Genomic DNA, 17032 nt, shown 5'->3' on the forward strand with positions numbered 1-17032 from the left:
GGGTAGAGACCTTGTCAAACTGAAACACCATGTGAGAAGGAGGAAGTCTCCTGTCCAAAACAAGTATGGTAATTTAGCTAATGTATGAAACCCTATCTCAAAAGGGTTGGACTCAAGTTATGGCAATTTGTGGACAGCCAAGGAAAGCTTTAAAAGGAAAAAACACACCCATTATTGCTGTTTTATTTGTTTGTTTCTCTAAGTATGTTTTCCAGGCTCTTCCACATATACCTAGAGGTCCTGAAATTTGCTTGGTCATGCCTCATTGATGTTGGAAGGAAGGCCTCCCCAAGAACCCCATCCAAATTGAGTTGAGGAGAAAACTTATTTCCAAGGAAATTTCTCTGCCTAGCAAAAGGCTGGTTGCCTCAGCTGATCATAACAGCAGCCCATTGCCACTTCCAAGTTGTGCTTCCAGGAAAAGGAATTCCTTTTGGATGCAACAGGAACAGATTTCCCTGTGAAAAGATTGTCATGCATAAAGCACGCAAACTCTCCATGAACTTAAGAAAGAAGACCTTTTGTTAGACTAAGGGAGGAGGGGAGCAAGGAATTAGTCAGGAAATGGTTTTTGTATTGCAATAATGTGGCCAAGTGTGGACTGCCCACAACTGGCAATGTTTCCAAGTATGTCTGAATGTGTGTATCTTAATCACCTAGGCTACAACAAGGTGTTTGCCATAAAGGCACATGAGTTGATTCAGTTTATAGCATTTCACTTGCATATGTCCCTTATGTGTTTTAGAACTGAGATGAGTTCTTGTATTCTTGCATCATAACTAGTAATGTTTTATTGATAAAGAAATAAGTTCTCTAGGATCCTTCCAAGATCCATGTTCACAAATTTAGACTGGACATGTGTCATTATTCAATGCATATACCATGAATGGATTATTTTATATTTTTTAACTCAGGCATAGCCTATTTTTGGTAGTTGACATTCCTAAACCTTTCCCTTTGTCCCAACTGAGTCACAACCCTGGTTGTTTGAAGTCTGATCAGCAATGCACCATGAAATGTGGCACACACTCTCCAAGGACTGGATGGTGCCAAAGAGGAGGAATTAATACCAGAGTGCTGCCAAATAAAGAGGGTAGCCTCAAAAGACATGGGGGGCCCTCTCAAGCTAGTCTGTGTGCCCAGAAAGGTCCCATAATGGAGATGAAGAAAACTCCACACTGGAAGGCTGGGCTGCATAGCCAAGGCATGCCTCTGAGTGACCTTCTTCCCCACACACACCTTCTCTAGATGGAAAATACTGGGATGTGCCAGTGTGAATGGAGAATCCCAACACTGTCTCTCTCCTCCCGTGACCCATCAATACCCCATCTCTGTCAATATACTATTTCATTACCCCATTGTAGTGTCATTTCAGTCTTTCTTGGGAATGTTGAAAACCAAATTGTCACCTAGTTGCCCTTCTTGAGTGGGCATACAGAATTAATTTGCTTAATGATGATGGTCAGTCTCCTTCAGATTTTAAAATAATAAAAAAAGCTTTCAGAAGACTGAAAGGGGGGAATGAAGGGGAGACCCCTGAATAATTAATGAATAACTCTATATAATAATAAATGAAAATATGGTTTTTGTGCCTTCAGAAGAGAATGTCTGATGCAATATTTGAAGCAGCTGTAACTGTTAAAACCAGGCAGCCCAAATGGGTGTGAGTCACAAATGTGTATTGATAGCAGGAAACTCCTTGCTGAATAAGATAAGCAGACACACTGGTAAACTACCAGGGAGAAAGGGGAGGGGGGGAAGTTGAATCTGATAACTGTGAGGGCCAGCATGCAGGCATACTTTTTTGCTTAAAACGGATGGTTTGAGAAGTGTGCGGGGTTCATTATTTTTGGGAGCCTTGCTGCTTAAATGAACCTTGCTATTGGTGCCAAATAGTAAAATACCTTGTTTTCAATCAGTAAGTGTGCGCCTCGTTATTTCCCTGCTACAGAACCAGATGTGTGGAGCAGCCTCTCTCATGAACTTTCACTGTCCTGATCACTGGTTACCCTCCAATTCTTTTTTCTCTCTCTTGCAGAGGATTTGGAGTGGCAAATGTTTTACAATTGGGCTATACTTTCATTATTTTATTGATACTGGTTGTTTTATGGACCTGTTGCCTGCCTGCAACTTCTATGCTAGATTAAATTTAAGAAGTTCAATTAATAAGGAAGTGAATAATTAGTTATTTCACTTCAACAGGATTTTTAGATTCCATCCCCCAAACTGCAACCAATGTTTCATCTAAACTGAGTTAGTGCGAGCTTGCTCACAGTTTTTAGCCTCCACTCACACATTTTTGTCTTAGCTCAGGAAAAACAACCCCAGAGCAAACTAATTTATGCAGTAGCTCACAACTTTAATGAAAGTAGCTCAAAAAGTAGAATTTTTGCTGGCAAACATACTTCCATAGTTACAAAATCAAGCAAGTGGAGTGTGGATGGGGAATCTCACAGTACAATGATATTGTGTCACATATTTACAACAATGGACAGCACCAAGGAGACCAGAGAAGTGGGACTTCTATTTTCAGTGGCAGCCAAATATCTACCGTAACATCTAGCTCTGGCCATTTACAACAGACACTGCCTTGTGCAATTCTGTATCCTTTGATAAGGCCCGCAGAATGGGAAACTGTCTACTAATAATCCTTTTTAAAAGAAAAATTAATTGGGATCACTGAAAGTGGCTTAATGTAAGTGCTTTCAGTTGTGCGTCTGAAATGTTGCAATACTGACATTAAAAAGCTTAACTTTATCATATTTTTGAACCTCTTGCTTTTTGATGTAATAGCTGAAACTATTAATAATACCAAAACATTTCAAAAGGTCAGGCAGCAAACAACAAGATGAAAGGTGTTGTCAAGAAGCTTAGGTAATCATTTTAATACTCATGTTTTTGCCAGAACCGTTTAACTAATATGTGCATTCACTTTAATTTCAATATAGTGCCACTTTAACAAAAAATGCTGTATTTTTATTAATTATCATGTCAGCAAATATTAAGATTGCAAGAAATTCACTTTAATTTCAATATAGTGCCACTTTAACAAAAAATGCTGTATTTTTATTAATTATCATGTCAGCAAATATTAAGATTGCAAGAAATGTCACATCAATAATATATATATGTAATTCAGGGAAAGGATTACAAGATGAGCCATAAAAATCAATTTTTAGAGCTAGAAAACTGGCTCTCTTTAGCCTGAACGTTATTTCCCTTCTATTGATAAAACCATGATCTTCTCTGACACTGACATTCACCTAATACTATGCTAGATATGTATAATGATATAAGTACTTGTCAATTCTGCTACTGTAAAACATAGCTCTACTCCCAGTGCAATCTGAAAGCCTGCTCCAGGTGTGAATTGTTTCCCCACAGCAGAATGCTTATAAATACATAGTCTATAGATATAAATGTGCTGTTCACAGTTATTAAGGAAACTTCACAGAGAGCAAAAATCCCACGAGTAGAAAACAGAGCCACTGCTGTGTTGAGCCATAGATTTGTTCTTGAATATGGGACTGTTTGTTAGAGCCATTAGCCGCTCCAATAGAAACAAGGAGAAACCATCTCAAGCAATCCAGCAGGATTCCAGCCAACCTTGTTCCAGCAAGAATATCCAAACAGGGAGGCCCACTTTTGCAGGTTTAGAATAACAGTGGGCTGGATTCCATTAAGTACAAGTGCAGGAGTGGTACTCATGATAGATTTCCCCCTCAACTTCTGTTTTCACCTAGCACCTCAGGAAAAGTTGACTCTAAGACTGTGGGACCAAACCTGGGGGGGGGGGGAAGCAACACATCTAGGAGGCTGTGATTAAGAGGAGCATCTGGGTGAAATAATTTCCATTTCCTCTGCGCTTCCATTGCTCCAATCATAAGGCGGGTACAATTTTTACCATTTTCCCAGCTCACTGCAGCCCCTGAACTCAATACTAGCTTTTCAGGGATCTCAAGCAATTTCTGGAGGAATGGTGAGGTGAAAAAGTCCACTCACTCCAGCAAAAGGTCATGACATAGATATATAGAATCTCTCACAGCATCTATGAAAGAGTTGTCAAATTATTCCCAATTATACTAAAAACCCTAATCACTCTTTCCAAGGTATGAACAGGATTGTCCTGCGGCTTTCTCTTTTGTACTTCACTGCAAACTCAGGTTGACTATTCTCTAACTATGCGATGCTATGCATAGTTAGTCACAATGTTCTTTAAACAGATCCATCCACAGATCCATTTCACCAGGTGGTTATTTCCACTGGCACAAAGTGTCTTCCTCTGATGGAAGAGGTTCTTCTGCCAGCAAAAGAGCTGCTTGCATCTGGGGAAGGCACCTTGTACCAGATTAGCATAAATGTACAGGATTCACCAACTCAAGGATAGCAATGCTTTCTGCAGTGCTGTTGTGTAAACATTGTTTGGTATGAATGAGGGTGTATAACTCTAACAAAAGGATTGTGCTCAGTTTGTCTATATCTGGTTTTTTTTGGTATTTTTTGCAGTGTGTGTGTATATATACATGTCTGGAAGTCATGGTGACTTCTGGAGACTCCTACTGGGACATGGAGGACATTCAGAGAAGTGGCTTGACAGCCTGCCTCTGACTCCCACTCCTGGTATTCCAAGGTCTTCCATACAAGTACCTAACAGGGTTGGCCCTGCTTAGCTTCTGACTCAGTTTGTCTATATCACATGAATAATAAACATGCATTAATTTTTAGCTAGTACTGGCCTGGATTGACCAGCCTAGCCTGATCTCATCAGATCTCGGAAGCTAAGCAAGGCTGGCCCTAGTCAATATTTGGGAAGGGAGACCACCAAGGAATACCAGGATTGCAATGCAGACGCAGGCAATGACAAACCACTTCTGAACATCTCTTGCCTTGAGAACTCAATGGGGCGCCATAAATCAGCTGTGACTTGATGGCAAAATAAATAAATGCATAAAAGCAGGCACCTATAAGGTTGTCTGGCAAAAGACAAAAGGAGAGAAAAAATAATCTGGCATTCACAAGTGGAAAGTAACTAGATAATTGACAAGTACGGGATAAGTTAAGTAACTAATATGGAAGTGTGTTAGCTAACTACATGTATCTTCTTTAACCGTGATGCAATGACTGTCGAACTTCCTCCCTAGGGTAGTTAGCATATGTCCCTGGAGGCAGACAGGCATCAGGCAAGGGTGGTTTTTCAGTATGTTTGAGGTGATATGTCTGAATTCACATTTTTTGTGGTAGTCTATGGAGCATCCGCTGCTTCGATGCCCAACATTTTTAGTTTTAGTAAGGATGCTTTAAACGTTGTGATGATTTTTTGGGTCTTCAAAGGACCCCAAAGGGTTTTCCATCAGTATCTCTGCCTTCTCCAGTATATTGAGGAATCCCACGTGGGAATTAAGATTCAAGGAGACAGAATTTGGGTCTGGTATCAACCCAGCCAAGCCTAGATTTGTTACTGAGTGATAAAATAAACTTATAGGGACAAAATGGTTCACTTTAGAAAAGTACACACAGAGATAAATATAAACAATAAAAATATAGAAGCGAGTTGGCAATATTTAAATAGTTCATGCCACCCTTAGGTTACAGTTTCCAACTACAGAACTCTCTTATCCCAGTTTCCTGTTACATGAACCCCTTTTTTAGATTCTTCTCTTTTGCTATCAACACCCAGCCTTCAATTGGATTACACTCTAACTGTCTAAATCTTAAACTGCATCCTGTTCCCTAATCCACGGCTCCCATTGGCTGGTTCAGAGCACACTCTCATTGGCTTCTGTGTTGCTGGTGTAATTTTAACTGTACCACCTGTCACACTTATAGTGAAGCCTTTAAAATAAAATGTGTGTAGATGCTTGGATCAAAAGCCAGAGCACAAACAGTTTTTTAATAAAGAAATCATTTCAAGAGATATATTTTGAGGGATATTGTACTAGTCTCTGCAATTCTCCTGTAAAGGAACAGACACAAGACAGGGACAATACATGTTAATTAGGTGGGCTCAAAGAGTTTAATTAAAATAGTCATCTTATTTTGTGTGATGAAAAGTGGAATTGTTAAAATTACAGCATAACGTGAAAGAGATTGCGTCTCTGCACTTGTTTATGGTTTCATTAAATTGCTGTTAAGAAACATGGCTTAGGTCAGATTTTCTTTTTAAAAAAGAATCTTATATATAACGGGAATAAAGATGTGTTTACAAACACTCCAACTTCTTGCATTTCTTAAATGACCTAGATCTTTAACACAAGGTTTGCCTCTGCCTAGAAACGAAGTGGCTTTTCTTCTGCTCATTCAGCTGTTAGTTCTGGGAAAAGCCCAAAGAGAAACATTTAGATTGGATGGGTCTTTGAGAAAATGTGACAGTTGACTGATGAGCATCCATAAAATGACAAAGAATTGCTGTGTGGAGCCTGTGCATCACATCGCTTCACCCTGGGAAACTAATTGCTTTGAATTGTTAATAGTAACATTATTTTTCTGGCAATCATTTCTTTTGAATACCCAAAATGAGCATGAAACAGCTCCTTTGACTAGACATAAAAGTTAAATGTCCCAATGTTGATCAAATTAACTTCAGCTATGTGACAATGGACTATATTTGTGAGAAAATAATGAAGGTCACAAAGGGGGGCTTTATGCCAAGATTTCACAGTTGTAATGTAAAAAGTGTTTCAGTTCAACTAGGCCCAGCTACATTTCAAAGGAAAAAAAAACAGAAGAACTTTGTCACTTTGGAATGAGGAGAAAATACTCCCTCTGGATAATTTCAGGATGTTTCAGAGACTGGCACAACCAGAGCAGCATCTGGCTAATCTTTCACCAAAACAAAAAGTCTGTTAGCACCTTAAAGACGAACAACATTTTTTCCAGCATAAACTTTTGTGAAACTGAGTTCACTTCTTCAGAGATAATATTCCTTCTAAAGTGTCTGAAGATCTGAGCTCAGTCTCACAAAAGCTTAAACGGGAACAAATGTTAGTTTTTAAGATGCCACTGAGCTTCTGTTTTTGTTCTGTTTCTTTTTTTTGGGGGGGGGGGAGGGTTGCTGCAATAAACTAACATAGCTACCGTATTGGGATAATCTTTCGCCATCCTGGTTCTTATCAGAATGCTGAATGAATGCTCACATAGGATCCAATCGTTCAGTTCTCACTCTGGTGAAAATATCTTGGATGCATAGAATTCCTCTCTCCCTCCAGACCCAATTTTATTAATAGAGCAACATTTTGTACTTAAAAATGTCTGAATGTTTGAGGCAAGCATCTTCTGTTTCCAGAGCTATACATTCACTTATCCCTCAAACATCTGTGGCTAATAGTATGCAAAATGAGAAGGATAAAGACAAAATGCAACACAAATGTTCTACAGAAGGTTCTGGGAAAATCACAGCAATCCTTATTTTTTTTAAAAAAAAATCCTTCAAACTACTTTTAAACTGGTAAAGCTAAAATATGCTACATGCATCCATATTAGTAATTAATAACTAACAAAACAATTATTTGCACTTGCTCCATAGTGGGGGTGAAAGAATGTCATTCTCTACAGAACCATATTAATCTTAACTTTTGTAACCCCCTCCCAAAGATTTAACGATTTACAATGGTTCAGATACAAAACAACCAATTACAGGGTGTATGAATTTATTTTTGCAGGCACAACTCTTTTGATCGTGCTTGTATCCATTAAGTCAATTTGCATTCATTTCTTTTTTGTAAATAATTAAGATGGAAAGCAGGCTATGCCGATCACTTCAATCTTGCATAAACAGGGGTAATTAACTGGTGTTCACACCATCCAAGATGCCTCCAGCAGACAGGACCTGTTTCACTTACTCCCACAGCGACTTAAATCAACTGTGAAAAGATGTTTTGGGTTTCATTCAGTGAAGGTTTAGCTCATTAAACTCTTTTCCTTCTCTGTATTGTTCTCAGAGCTTGAACTGCATTGCTGTTAAATACTCTTTAGCAGTTTAAAGGCTTTAGAGGAAAAGACTTATCAGCCTCTGGTTTTAACAGCACTAAATCTGCATTATTAGGGCATGCAGATAAGGGGATTTAAAGGCCCGGCTTGAAACCTCTCTCTTCTGTGTTTATCTGGCACCGCATCGCTCCTGTAGCTCAGCTGGAAATGTAGATCTATGAAGCTTTAAAGGGAGATTAAAAGCCAAGAAAAGAAGTACTTTCTTTCCTATAGATGCTCTCACTTTCCCTTTTCCTACTGTCTGAAGGAGTGATGGTAGACAATGGTCCAAGATGGTTCCCAAAACCTTCTGAATGGGGGCACTGTTGGTGGTAGCATTCATTCAAAGTGAGCTTCAGTGTATTGTCCTCCCCAATCAGCAGATCAGAATAGAGTTTGCTGGTGGCTGCCAAAAGGTTAGCTGTGCTGATGAAAGGGGTTTCCCATTATTCACTGCTCTTACAGAACTCCCCTTTTGTGCTGGGCAGCCCATCATTTCACTACGGAGGTCCGGATCTGCGGCTGGCTGCTCTCTCAAAATGAACAATCTATGTGAATGCAAACCCACAGTGATAGTGCCACTGAAAATTGAGGGTTTTCTTTTTTCCCTGAAAAGGCAGGAGAGCTAGCACTGGGTTTGGCAATGTCACATTCTAATGATATACCACTGTGACATCTTTGACCTACAGTTAACACTGTTGCAGCCAGGCGATTTCACTACCCTTGCCAGGGCATTGTGGAAGTATCCAAGAGCCTCCAAAGGAAGCAGACAAAAAATAATAAATAATACACAAGCACTTTACAATAACAAAAGCAGAATGAGAGAAAGAAATCCCAAATCCAAAAATAATGTTTTCCCCTCGAAAAATATTTACAATTGCACATAAAGTAGCAGCACCTGATTGGTTTAATAGCCTGTTAACATGACATGAGAGAAAGGGTGGGCTGAAGGGAGATCATGGTGTAGTACTGTGCCATTGGCTCATTTGTGGCAGGCCATCGAATGCCTGCTGGTCACTGGGATTGTTGCAAAGAATGCTGAATTAGATGGACCTTGATCTGACCCAGAAAGCCACTTTGATGTTCCTTTATGACAATGCAGATTCACTTAACATGGATTAGTTGTGGTGAGAGTTCCAGAGTATGCATTCTTCTTTTGTAAATTAGACACAGAAAGGTGGACCACAGAGATTCAATTAAAAACAAATTAGAGCTGGGCAAGACCAACCATCCCACATGCAAAAATTACTTGTTGCAATGCTAGTTTGAACTGGCTCCAAGATTTTGGAGAAAGTAGTAATCAGTAGCCTCTCAAAACAAAAAGCTGGAGGGGTACACGTACCAAGATAGCACCACATGACTCAGACAAGCAAACTAAAACACATGCAACATCCTTTAAAAATATTTTGAAATCCATCCCTTTTCTTCTCTTAACGGCAATCACCCAGCAGGTCAATAGCAATTATTATGAGCATAGAAAAGTGAGCAACTTCGCCAATAATTAAAACATTAATTTTACAGTTACTATTAAAGAATTTAAAATGAAAATTTTGGAAGAAAAATTGAGGTTTGCGAAATAAAGATAGAGACACAGATGGGTAACACATTCTGACCATACATTTTTGTATTTCGCTAAGCATTTATCAGATACAGTTTCAGCCTAGATCCAATGTCGATGTTGTGCTTGAAGACCTACAGAAGTGACAGTTTGTACCCAGAATGCAGCCACAGATTCCCATGTGGCCTCCAGCAAGCTAAAAGTCCACTCTCAGTCTCTCACATATAAAGCAGAAATAGTGGGTTGGATCAAAAGATATACAGAATGGAAGGAAACGAGGCAAACAGTCAACACTCACAAATGCGTGCACACAAGTTCTGCTTGTGTAAGAAGGGTGCACAAGGCATCTTCCACTTGTGGAAGGCCAACACCAAACCAATAAGCCACTCCTTTAAAGAGAAGGAAGTTGGCACCACAGCAAGGCTAAAGATGTGCTGGGGTCACTAACAAATTAAAATATGGTGTTCAACTTCCATGAATTTTCAACTTGAAAGTATGTGTGTGTCTGTGTATTTAGTGGGATTTCCATTGCTTTCCATTGGCTGTGGACTGAAGATGTGCTGCTGGATATGCCTGGTTTTCCTTCCGCAGACTAACTTGCCTGTCCTCAATTGTTCTAAGTGTTGACTTTCAGGAAACAGTGCAAGATCTCTTCTATCATTGGTTTATGCATTAGGTGGGATCTCAATAGCTTCTCCATTTTGTGTCTTTAATGTCATCACTCATTTTTGGGCACCTGTGATAACTGTTTATTCTCTGCATTTTCACTCATAGAGGCCATATACATTTTTTTAAAATGACAACAATCTCTATTTTTTAAAAATTCCAGAACATTTTTTTTTAAAAAACGGGGATAAAAGAAGCTAAGAGTTAACTACCTACCTGGCAAGTACATAACCAAGGGCCTTATGCCTTATTCCTGAGTAAACCGACGGACTTGTTTCCCAAGCAACTAAATTGGAAGCATCATGGAAAAGATGAATGTTTACCAAGTCAAAGGCACTGTGACAAAAGGAAGAAAAGACTGGCTCAGAATAAAGTAAGGACAAACAGGAAGAAGGAAAATGTTTAGGCTTACTGAGCAGCAACTGAGTCATTGCTGACTCTCCATTTTTTAAACTCCTATAACAACAATAACAACCTTTATTGACATAACACAAAACTCCTATATAAAGTTGAAAAAACCCCTCTGAAATGTGCCTGGATCTTGCTCTTTCACTTTATACCTGCTTTCCTGTCCCAAAGTGCCAACAAAATTTGCTAAATTATGATATTTTAAAACTCCTGGACATTTCACATGACAATTCCACAAACATCAACAGATCATTAAATTTATAAATTTAATTTGTAAACAAAGAGCCTGTGGAAATAAAGTATTAAATTGTAAAAAAGCACTATTGATACTCCCATGAAGAAAGGATAAAGAAATGAACAACCGTCAATGGAATCCTAAGCAGAATTATACCTTTTGGAGCTCATCAAAGCCAACTCTGCTTAAGATTGCACTGCAAATATCAGTGCTTGAGGGTGCTATAGGTGTCATTTGAGGCTGCTTTTCCAACTTGAAAAATATAACAGAACGTCATAATTCTATAAATTCTCCACTCTGAGCCCCCAGGGGAATGGGCAGAATATAAATAAACTACTATACTACTACTACTACTACTAATAATAATAATAATAATAATAATAATAATAAAGGGCTATTTCCCATATTACATTTAAAAGGCACACAAAAAATTCTTATGGAGTACTTGGATACCTGAATTAAAGTGATAAGAACATATAAGCAGCTGTGATGGATCAGACCAATGTCCATCTAGTTCATCATCCTGTTTTCCACTGTAGCCAATGACATGCCCTCTGAAGGCTTATATGCAGGGAATGGAGGCCAAAGCCTCCCTATTGCCTCCCAGCAGTGATATTCATAGGACTCCACTGAGTCATTGTGGCCAACAGCCAATGATGGACCTGTCCACCATAAATTTATCTAATGCCCTTGTAAACTCAGCTAAACTGGTAGCCAGGACTGCAACCTGTGGCAATGAATTCCACAAGTTAATTGCTCTTTGAGTACTACCTTTTGTGTGTTCTGAATTTATTGCTCATCAACTTTATTAGATAACTGTAAGTTCTAATAATGGGATAAGGAGAAAAAGTTCTGTTCACTTTCTCTATCCAATGCATAATTTTATAAATGTGTATCATGTCCCTCTTTAGCCATTTTCCCTTAAAAGATCAAATTCCCCTTCTAGAAGGCAAAATGCCCCAACAAACTTTTGTTTGTTGTTCATTGCTGCAACATTTCCAGCACTACAATTTCCATATTTATATGGACACTATCCGAATGCATTATATCATATATGTAACATCCGAACTATAAGACATATGCATTCTAGAGAAATGCTTGGAAAAGTTGGGGTTATGAATTTTAATCAACACATAATTTCGCTTTGCAACACCTGAGTGTGATATAGTTCAAAAATGCAGCACTTAATCTCAACCTATCTCAGCAAAAATACAACCTCCACCTCCAAGCAGCAATGGTAATGAAACCAAGTTTATTTAGTCACAAAGTATATAGCTTTTTTTTAAAAAAAAGAGCAACTGTTTGTCTCCTGCTGTGCTTAGACTGTGGTTTGATTTTGGTGTGCTATATTGATCTTGCTAGTAATGTCTGTGTCTTTGCTTATGTCGTTCTGTACGATCTGATCAACTTTTATGTAAACAGAGAGCAGCAAAGATCTAAGTAGCCTCCAGTCTTCTCTTCCCCCAAAGAAAAAAGATTGCCCCTAATTTTCCAAAACTAGAAAAAAGGAAACAGCAAACATAATATGGATAATCAAATATCTAATAGTAATCAAATATTTAATAGTCAAGTATTTCTTCCTCTGTGCTTAAAAACAACAAGGGGGGACCACACTGGGCTAAGGTATATCTTTTTGCAAATCTGGTGTGAAAATGAAAAATAAATACTTAAAAAACACCAGGGAGCTAACCCTCACAAAATGACAAGGGGAAAAAGATGGAGAAAAGGGATGAGAATGGAGGGGAGAATATGTTGGAAAGCAGGTGTAGGTGAGGAGATAGGGTCAAAGAAAAGACCATAATAATAACAGAGATAGGAAGAGAGTGAGGTCTGGTGAAGGTGGGGAAAATGCGAAGGAAAAAAGAGTTGGGGGGGAGCAGATGCAGAGAGAGGATTGGTAAAAGGAGAAACTGACAATGGAAGAGTAGTGACATGAGAAGCTGGGGGAGGGGGAGGTAGAACAACTGAGAACATAAGTAACAGGCAGATATAAAAGGTGTACGAAAAGAGTGAATTTTCAGACTAGTGCACGGTCACAGTTTTTCTAAGTGTTCCAGTATGCAATTATAACAGATAAATCAACAGTTACAAACTCCAGATTTATAAATGACAGATTCACTATCCATTGCCCAAAGTGAGAACCATTTATTTTATTATATATTGAATCAAAGCTATTACTTCATAGGCACAAGAAGAAGAATATACTTTTTAAAAATGCAACAGTTAATATGCACTGTAACTTACTGGAGAAAAAAATAACTTTCCTCATCATGTGGAGAACTAATACAATCTCTAAAATCAGATATCTATGCCATATTGTTTCAAAATAAATTTGTGACACAGAAAGCAACATGGAATTCTGTGCAAGATATTGCATGATCTACTATTTCTACCACAGCTAAACTTCAAAACTTTTAGGGCCCTTTTCCCAGTTTAACATCTGCACAATGCAGCATGCAAGAAGCATTGTGAAATAAATTTCACATTACATACCAATCAGCAATACACCACCTTGTTCGTATGAAGCCTTTTCTGGACCATTTACACTGGAAAAAAACAAAAACAAAAATCAACATAAAGTACCAGAAAATAGAAAGAGAGATCACACCATTGGTACAGATACATGATTTGCATACAAAGTTGTTGTATTGAAATATTTTCCTTAAGAACAGCAAAAGTAAAATATAACAGGCATGATATGGCAAGTAAATGGAGCATATTACTTTGTCAACTGCTTGGCCCTAGTTGGCCATGTTTGCCAATGTGATGTAAAAGGGGTAGGAGAAAATAATTTTAGAGGAGAAGGAAATAGTTTGGGAAGAGGGACACAAGGGGAAACAAGGTGCTTCCTGCGACTCCTTAGGCATTCCCCACTGTGCAACTGGGCCATAATTTTCATGGGTAGGGTGTGCCATGGGATGGGAAGGAGGAAAAGCTGAAGATAAGATAGATAGATAGATACATTTTATTTGTATCCCGCCCTCCCTGACCAAGCGGCTCAGGGCGGCTTGGGATCAGATAAATACAGATTTGAAAGTAGGTGGGAAGCAGAAAAGAAAACTGGAAAAGGGAAGGGGCTATGGAAACTTTCGGGGAAGGGAAAGAGGAAGAAAGGAGAAGGGGAAAAAAAACAAATATCACCTGCAAGCCCTTGTGCGTTTATATATTTCATATTACCTACCAATATTCCTGTCATTATGTTTCTCCAAAAATAAACAAAACTGCCTCCATCAAATCAATTTAAGCATAGAGTATAAATAATATTCTCATAGGAATTAACCAGCTAGACAAAATTATGCTTTCATGTTCATGGCATTTATTTTCCTAATTGGTGCTTAGATTGTACATTTACTGTAAAAGTTGAAAACGTGACTCTTCTAAAAAAATGAATTCCTATTTAGTAAGTTTTATAATAGGGCTACTGAATTCCACCTAGATGTATTGCTCTCATGTCGGTTCCTAACACAACAGAGATTTTTCTGGGTCTGGAGGAATACCTAAGAGCACTTCTGTTAAAACGTTCTCTTAGATAGAAAATTTATATAGAAAATGAATTCCCACTATTGATGGGCATCTACTTTGCTTCCTAATTTGCTCTGTCTTCCCAGACTTTCTGGGGAAACTCTTAGAAAAAAGTTCAAAAAGGCCATGAGCCAGTAGAGTTCCTCTCTGGCTCACTGCTGTCACCAGCACTCTGTTATCACCAGGGCTTTTTTTTGTAGCAGGAATCCCTTTGCATATTTGGCCACAAACCTCTGATGTACTCAGTCCTCCTGGAGCTTACAGTAGGCACTGTACTAAGAGGCATGTGTGCTCTTGGAGGATTGGCTACATCAGGGAGTAGGTATTTGTGAACTTCCTGCATTGTGCAGGAAACTCTATGGTCGTTTTCGCACTCACCTCCAGCCGGCGCGACCCCCCTCTTCACCGCGCAGGATCTGCGCGGATTTCGCACTAAATGCCGTGGAGCAGCCTTTTGCGCCGGAAACTCCCGGCGCAAAAGCCGCTCAAATGCCAAACTGCTTTTTGGCGATTTACGTTTGAGCGGCTTTTGCGACGGGAGTTTCCGGCGCAAAAGGCTGCTCCGCGGCATTTAGTGCGAAATCCGCGCAGATCCTGCGCGGTGAAGAGGGGGGTCGCGCCGGCTGGAGGTGAGTGCGAAAACGACCTATGATTCTCTAGGGTGTGTGTGGCCTAATATGCTACAAAAGTTCCTGCTACGAAAAAAAGCCCTGGTTATCACTAATTCACCTTTCTTCCCAAATATATCTTGCAACAGGGAGGGAGAGGGAAACTGGCAATGAGGAGGGCTGATGGTTGAGGCATCCTTCTTACATGTTCAGGACTCTCAGTCCTCAGTGGATGCTCCCAAGTTTAACTGCTGTGGCAACTCTAATTTTCAGTGCATCCTGGCTCAGTCTATTGCCCAGAAGAGTCCATTGCTGCTGGGAACCCTTGTTTTCTATTTCTCTTAATGAATTCAGCAGAGAAAACCTGAGGAAGTTCCTATGGCAGAGCTTTCAGTCTCCACTGCTGCAATCTGTATCCTCTTCCAATCTCAGTAGAGGTATGGTCATAACAAGACAGTAGAGGTATGGTCATTACAAGTCCGCCTGAGCTCTCTCTCTCTCTCTCTCTCTCTCTCTCTCTCATCTCCCTCCCTCCCTCTCTCTCTTTGAGCATATGGCTCAGGCTCATAACAAGCTTAGAGGAGAGAAGGCTGAAACTTGCCATTCCAAGCTCCAGTTTTGCTTCTGACTGCACTCTTTCAAACAATAATCCTTCTCAGAAGCAGGAGATCTTCCTGTAAGTGAGCAGCAAATATCAAAGCTGTTCCAAGACTATCTGTAGTCTACAATATTGCATTATCTTGATTTTAGAATAGGGCAACTCAGCATCCCAAGGAAGAAGTGCAACAGCTTTCACCTTTTACAATATTAAGTCTCTCCCCAGGTTTCCTGTTAATAGGATTCCTTTAGCCGGCAGACGGATTGTGAATACAGGCAGTTTCATCTACTAAAAGACAACATAAATCATCATTGAGAAAGGGGAGCCTGCAGTAAGGTTATCACCATACAGCCCTCCCCATGAAAGGTTTGCATTAAAGCATTAGTGAAATTAATTCATCTTTCACAAGAGCTTTGAGCAGTATCGGTGATCTATGATAACAACCAATTTCTCACTGGGGGGGCAAAATTACTCAGCCCTGATAGACTACACAAATCTGCTTTTTAAAAATGACCTAACATTATCTGGAGTGTTGCTCCCAAAGGCATCGTTTGAGATTCATGCCCAGCCAAGAGGACCCATAAATCAGTAGAGAAAGTTTTGTTACTTTTATATGCAGTGGGCTGTAATTATTTTGAATTGCATTATGCCTCAATCATTGTAATTACTTTTAGATCATCCTTAAGCGGTAGTAATAAAAAAGAAAAGGAAATCAGTCTTAAACTAAGGGCAAACCCTCCCACAACTCCCCCCCCAAATAATGCAAATTTTACATTAAAAATCTAGTTTAAATGCACACAACCAAGCTGATGTGAATTCTGCTGACTCAGCATACAATAGTGCCATTGTTTGTACAGCTGCTGAGGTAGGTTTCATTTAATCACAAACATCTAAGCAGAGCCAAGTAGGTTAATATAGAGAGTTAGGTTTAGTACTACAGGAAGGGTTAAAGGCATCCATCACAAATGATCTTATTCTTAATGGAGTAGTGCATGTGCTTTTTTGAGCTCAAAATCTATTTTTTGAACAAAGAATCATCAAGTGTATAATTTTACTTTGATCAGAAACTATTATTCCCAAAATCTGCAAAACAAAATAGACGTATTTCATCTGTGCACTTCATCTGTTGCTTTTTTTTTTTACATGTCTTTTTATGTCTTCCTGCCTTTTGGCCATAAACAGTGCCCAAAGAGGCTGATAAGTGAATATATGAAGTTGCCTGATAACTGAATCAGACCTTTGCTCTATCATGGACAGTGCTGTCTTCTCTGACTGGCAGTGGCCCTCCAGGGTTCCAGGTAGAAGTCTTTTGCATCATCTGTACATGCTGTTTTTGTTTAACTGGAGGTACCAGGGACTGAACGTGAGACCTTCTTCATATGTAAAGCAGAAGCTCTGTCTTTGAGCCACAGACCTTCATTGTCAGAATCAGGAATCAAAGAATCTCTCTCATAATCAAGAATCAAAGTCAA

At 39.3% G+C, this 17032-nt stretch overlaps 1 protein-coding gene across 2 annotated transcripts in view; it reads right to left on the reverse strand.

Annotated features, from left to right (window-relative positions):
- Positions 1 to 17032, reverse strand: part of INPP5A (inositol polyphosphate-5-phosphatase A) — a 352919-nt gene that overhangs the window by 132830 nt on the left and 203057 nt on the right. For both annotated transcript variants that reach the window (XM_060241377.1, XM_060241378.1), the window contains exons 7-8: positions 13326 to 13378; positions 10406 to 10525 (exon numbers count right to left, since the gene is read on the reverse strand). In XM_060241377.1, the coding sequence (XP_060097360.1) occupies positions 10406 to 10525; positions 13326 to 13378 (173 nt within the window). The remainder of the gene's footprint in view (positions 1 to 10405; positions 10526 to 13325; positions 13379 to 17032) is intronic.

Source organism: Heteronotia binoei, chromosome 6, assembly GCF_032191835.1.
Source record: "Heteronotia binoei isolate CCM8104 ecotype False Entrance Well chromosome 6, APGP_CSIRO_Hbin_v1, whole genome shotgun sequence".
Classification (NCBI taxonomy): domain Eukaryota; kingdom Metazoa; phylum Chordata; class Lepidosauria; order Squamata; family Gekkonidae; genus Heteronotia; species Heteronotia binoei.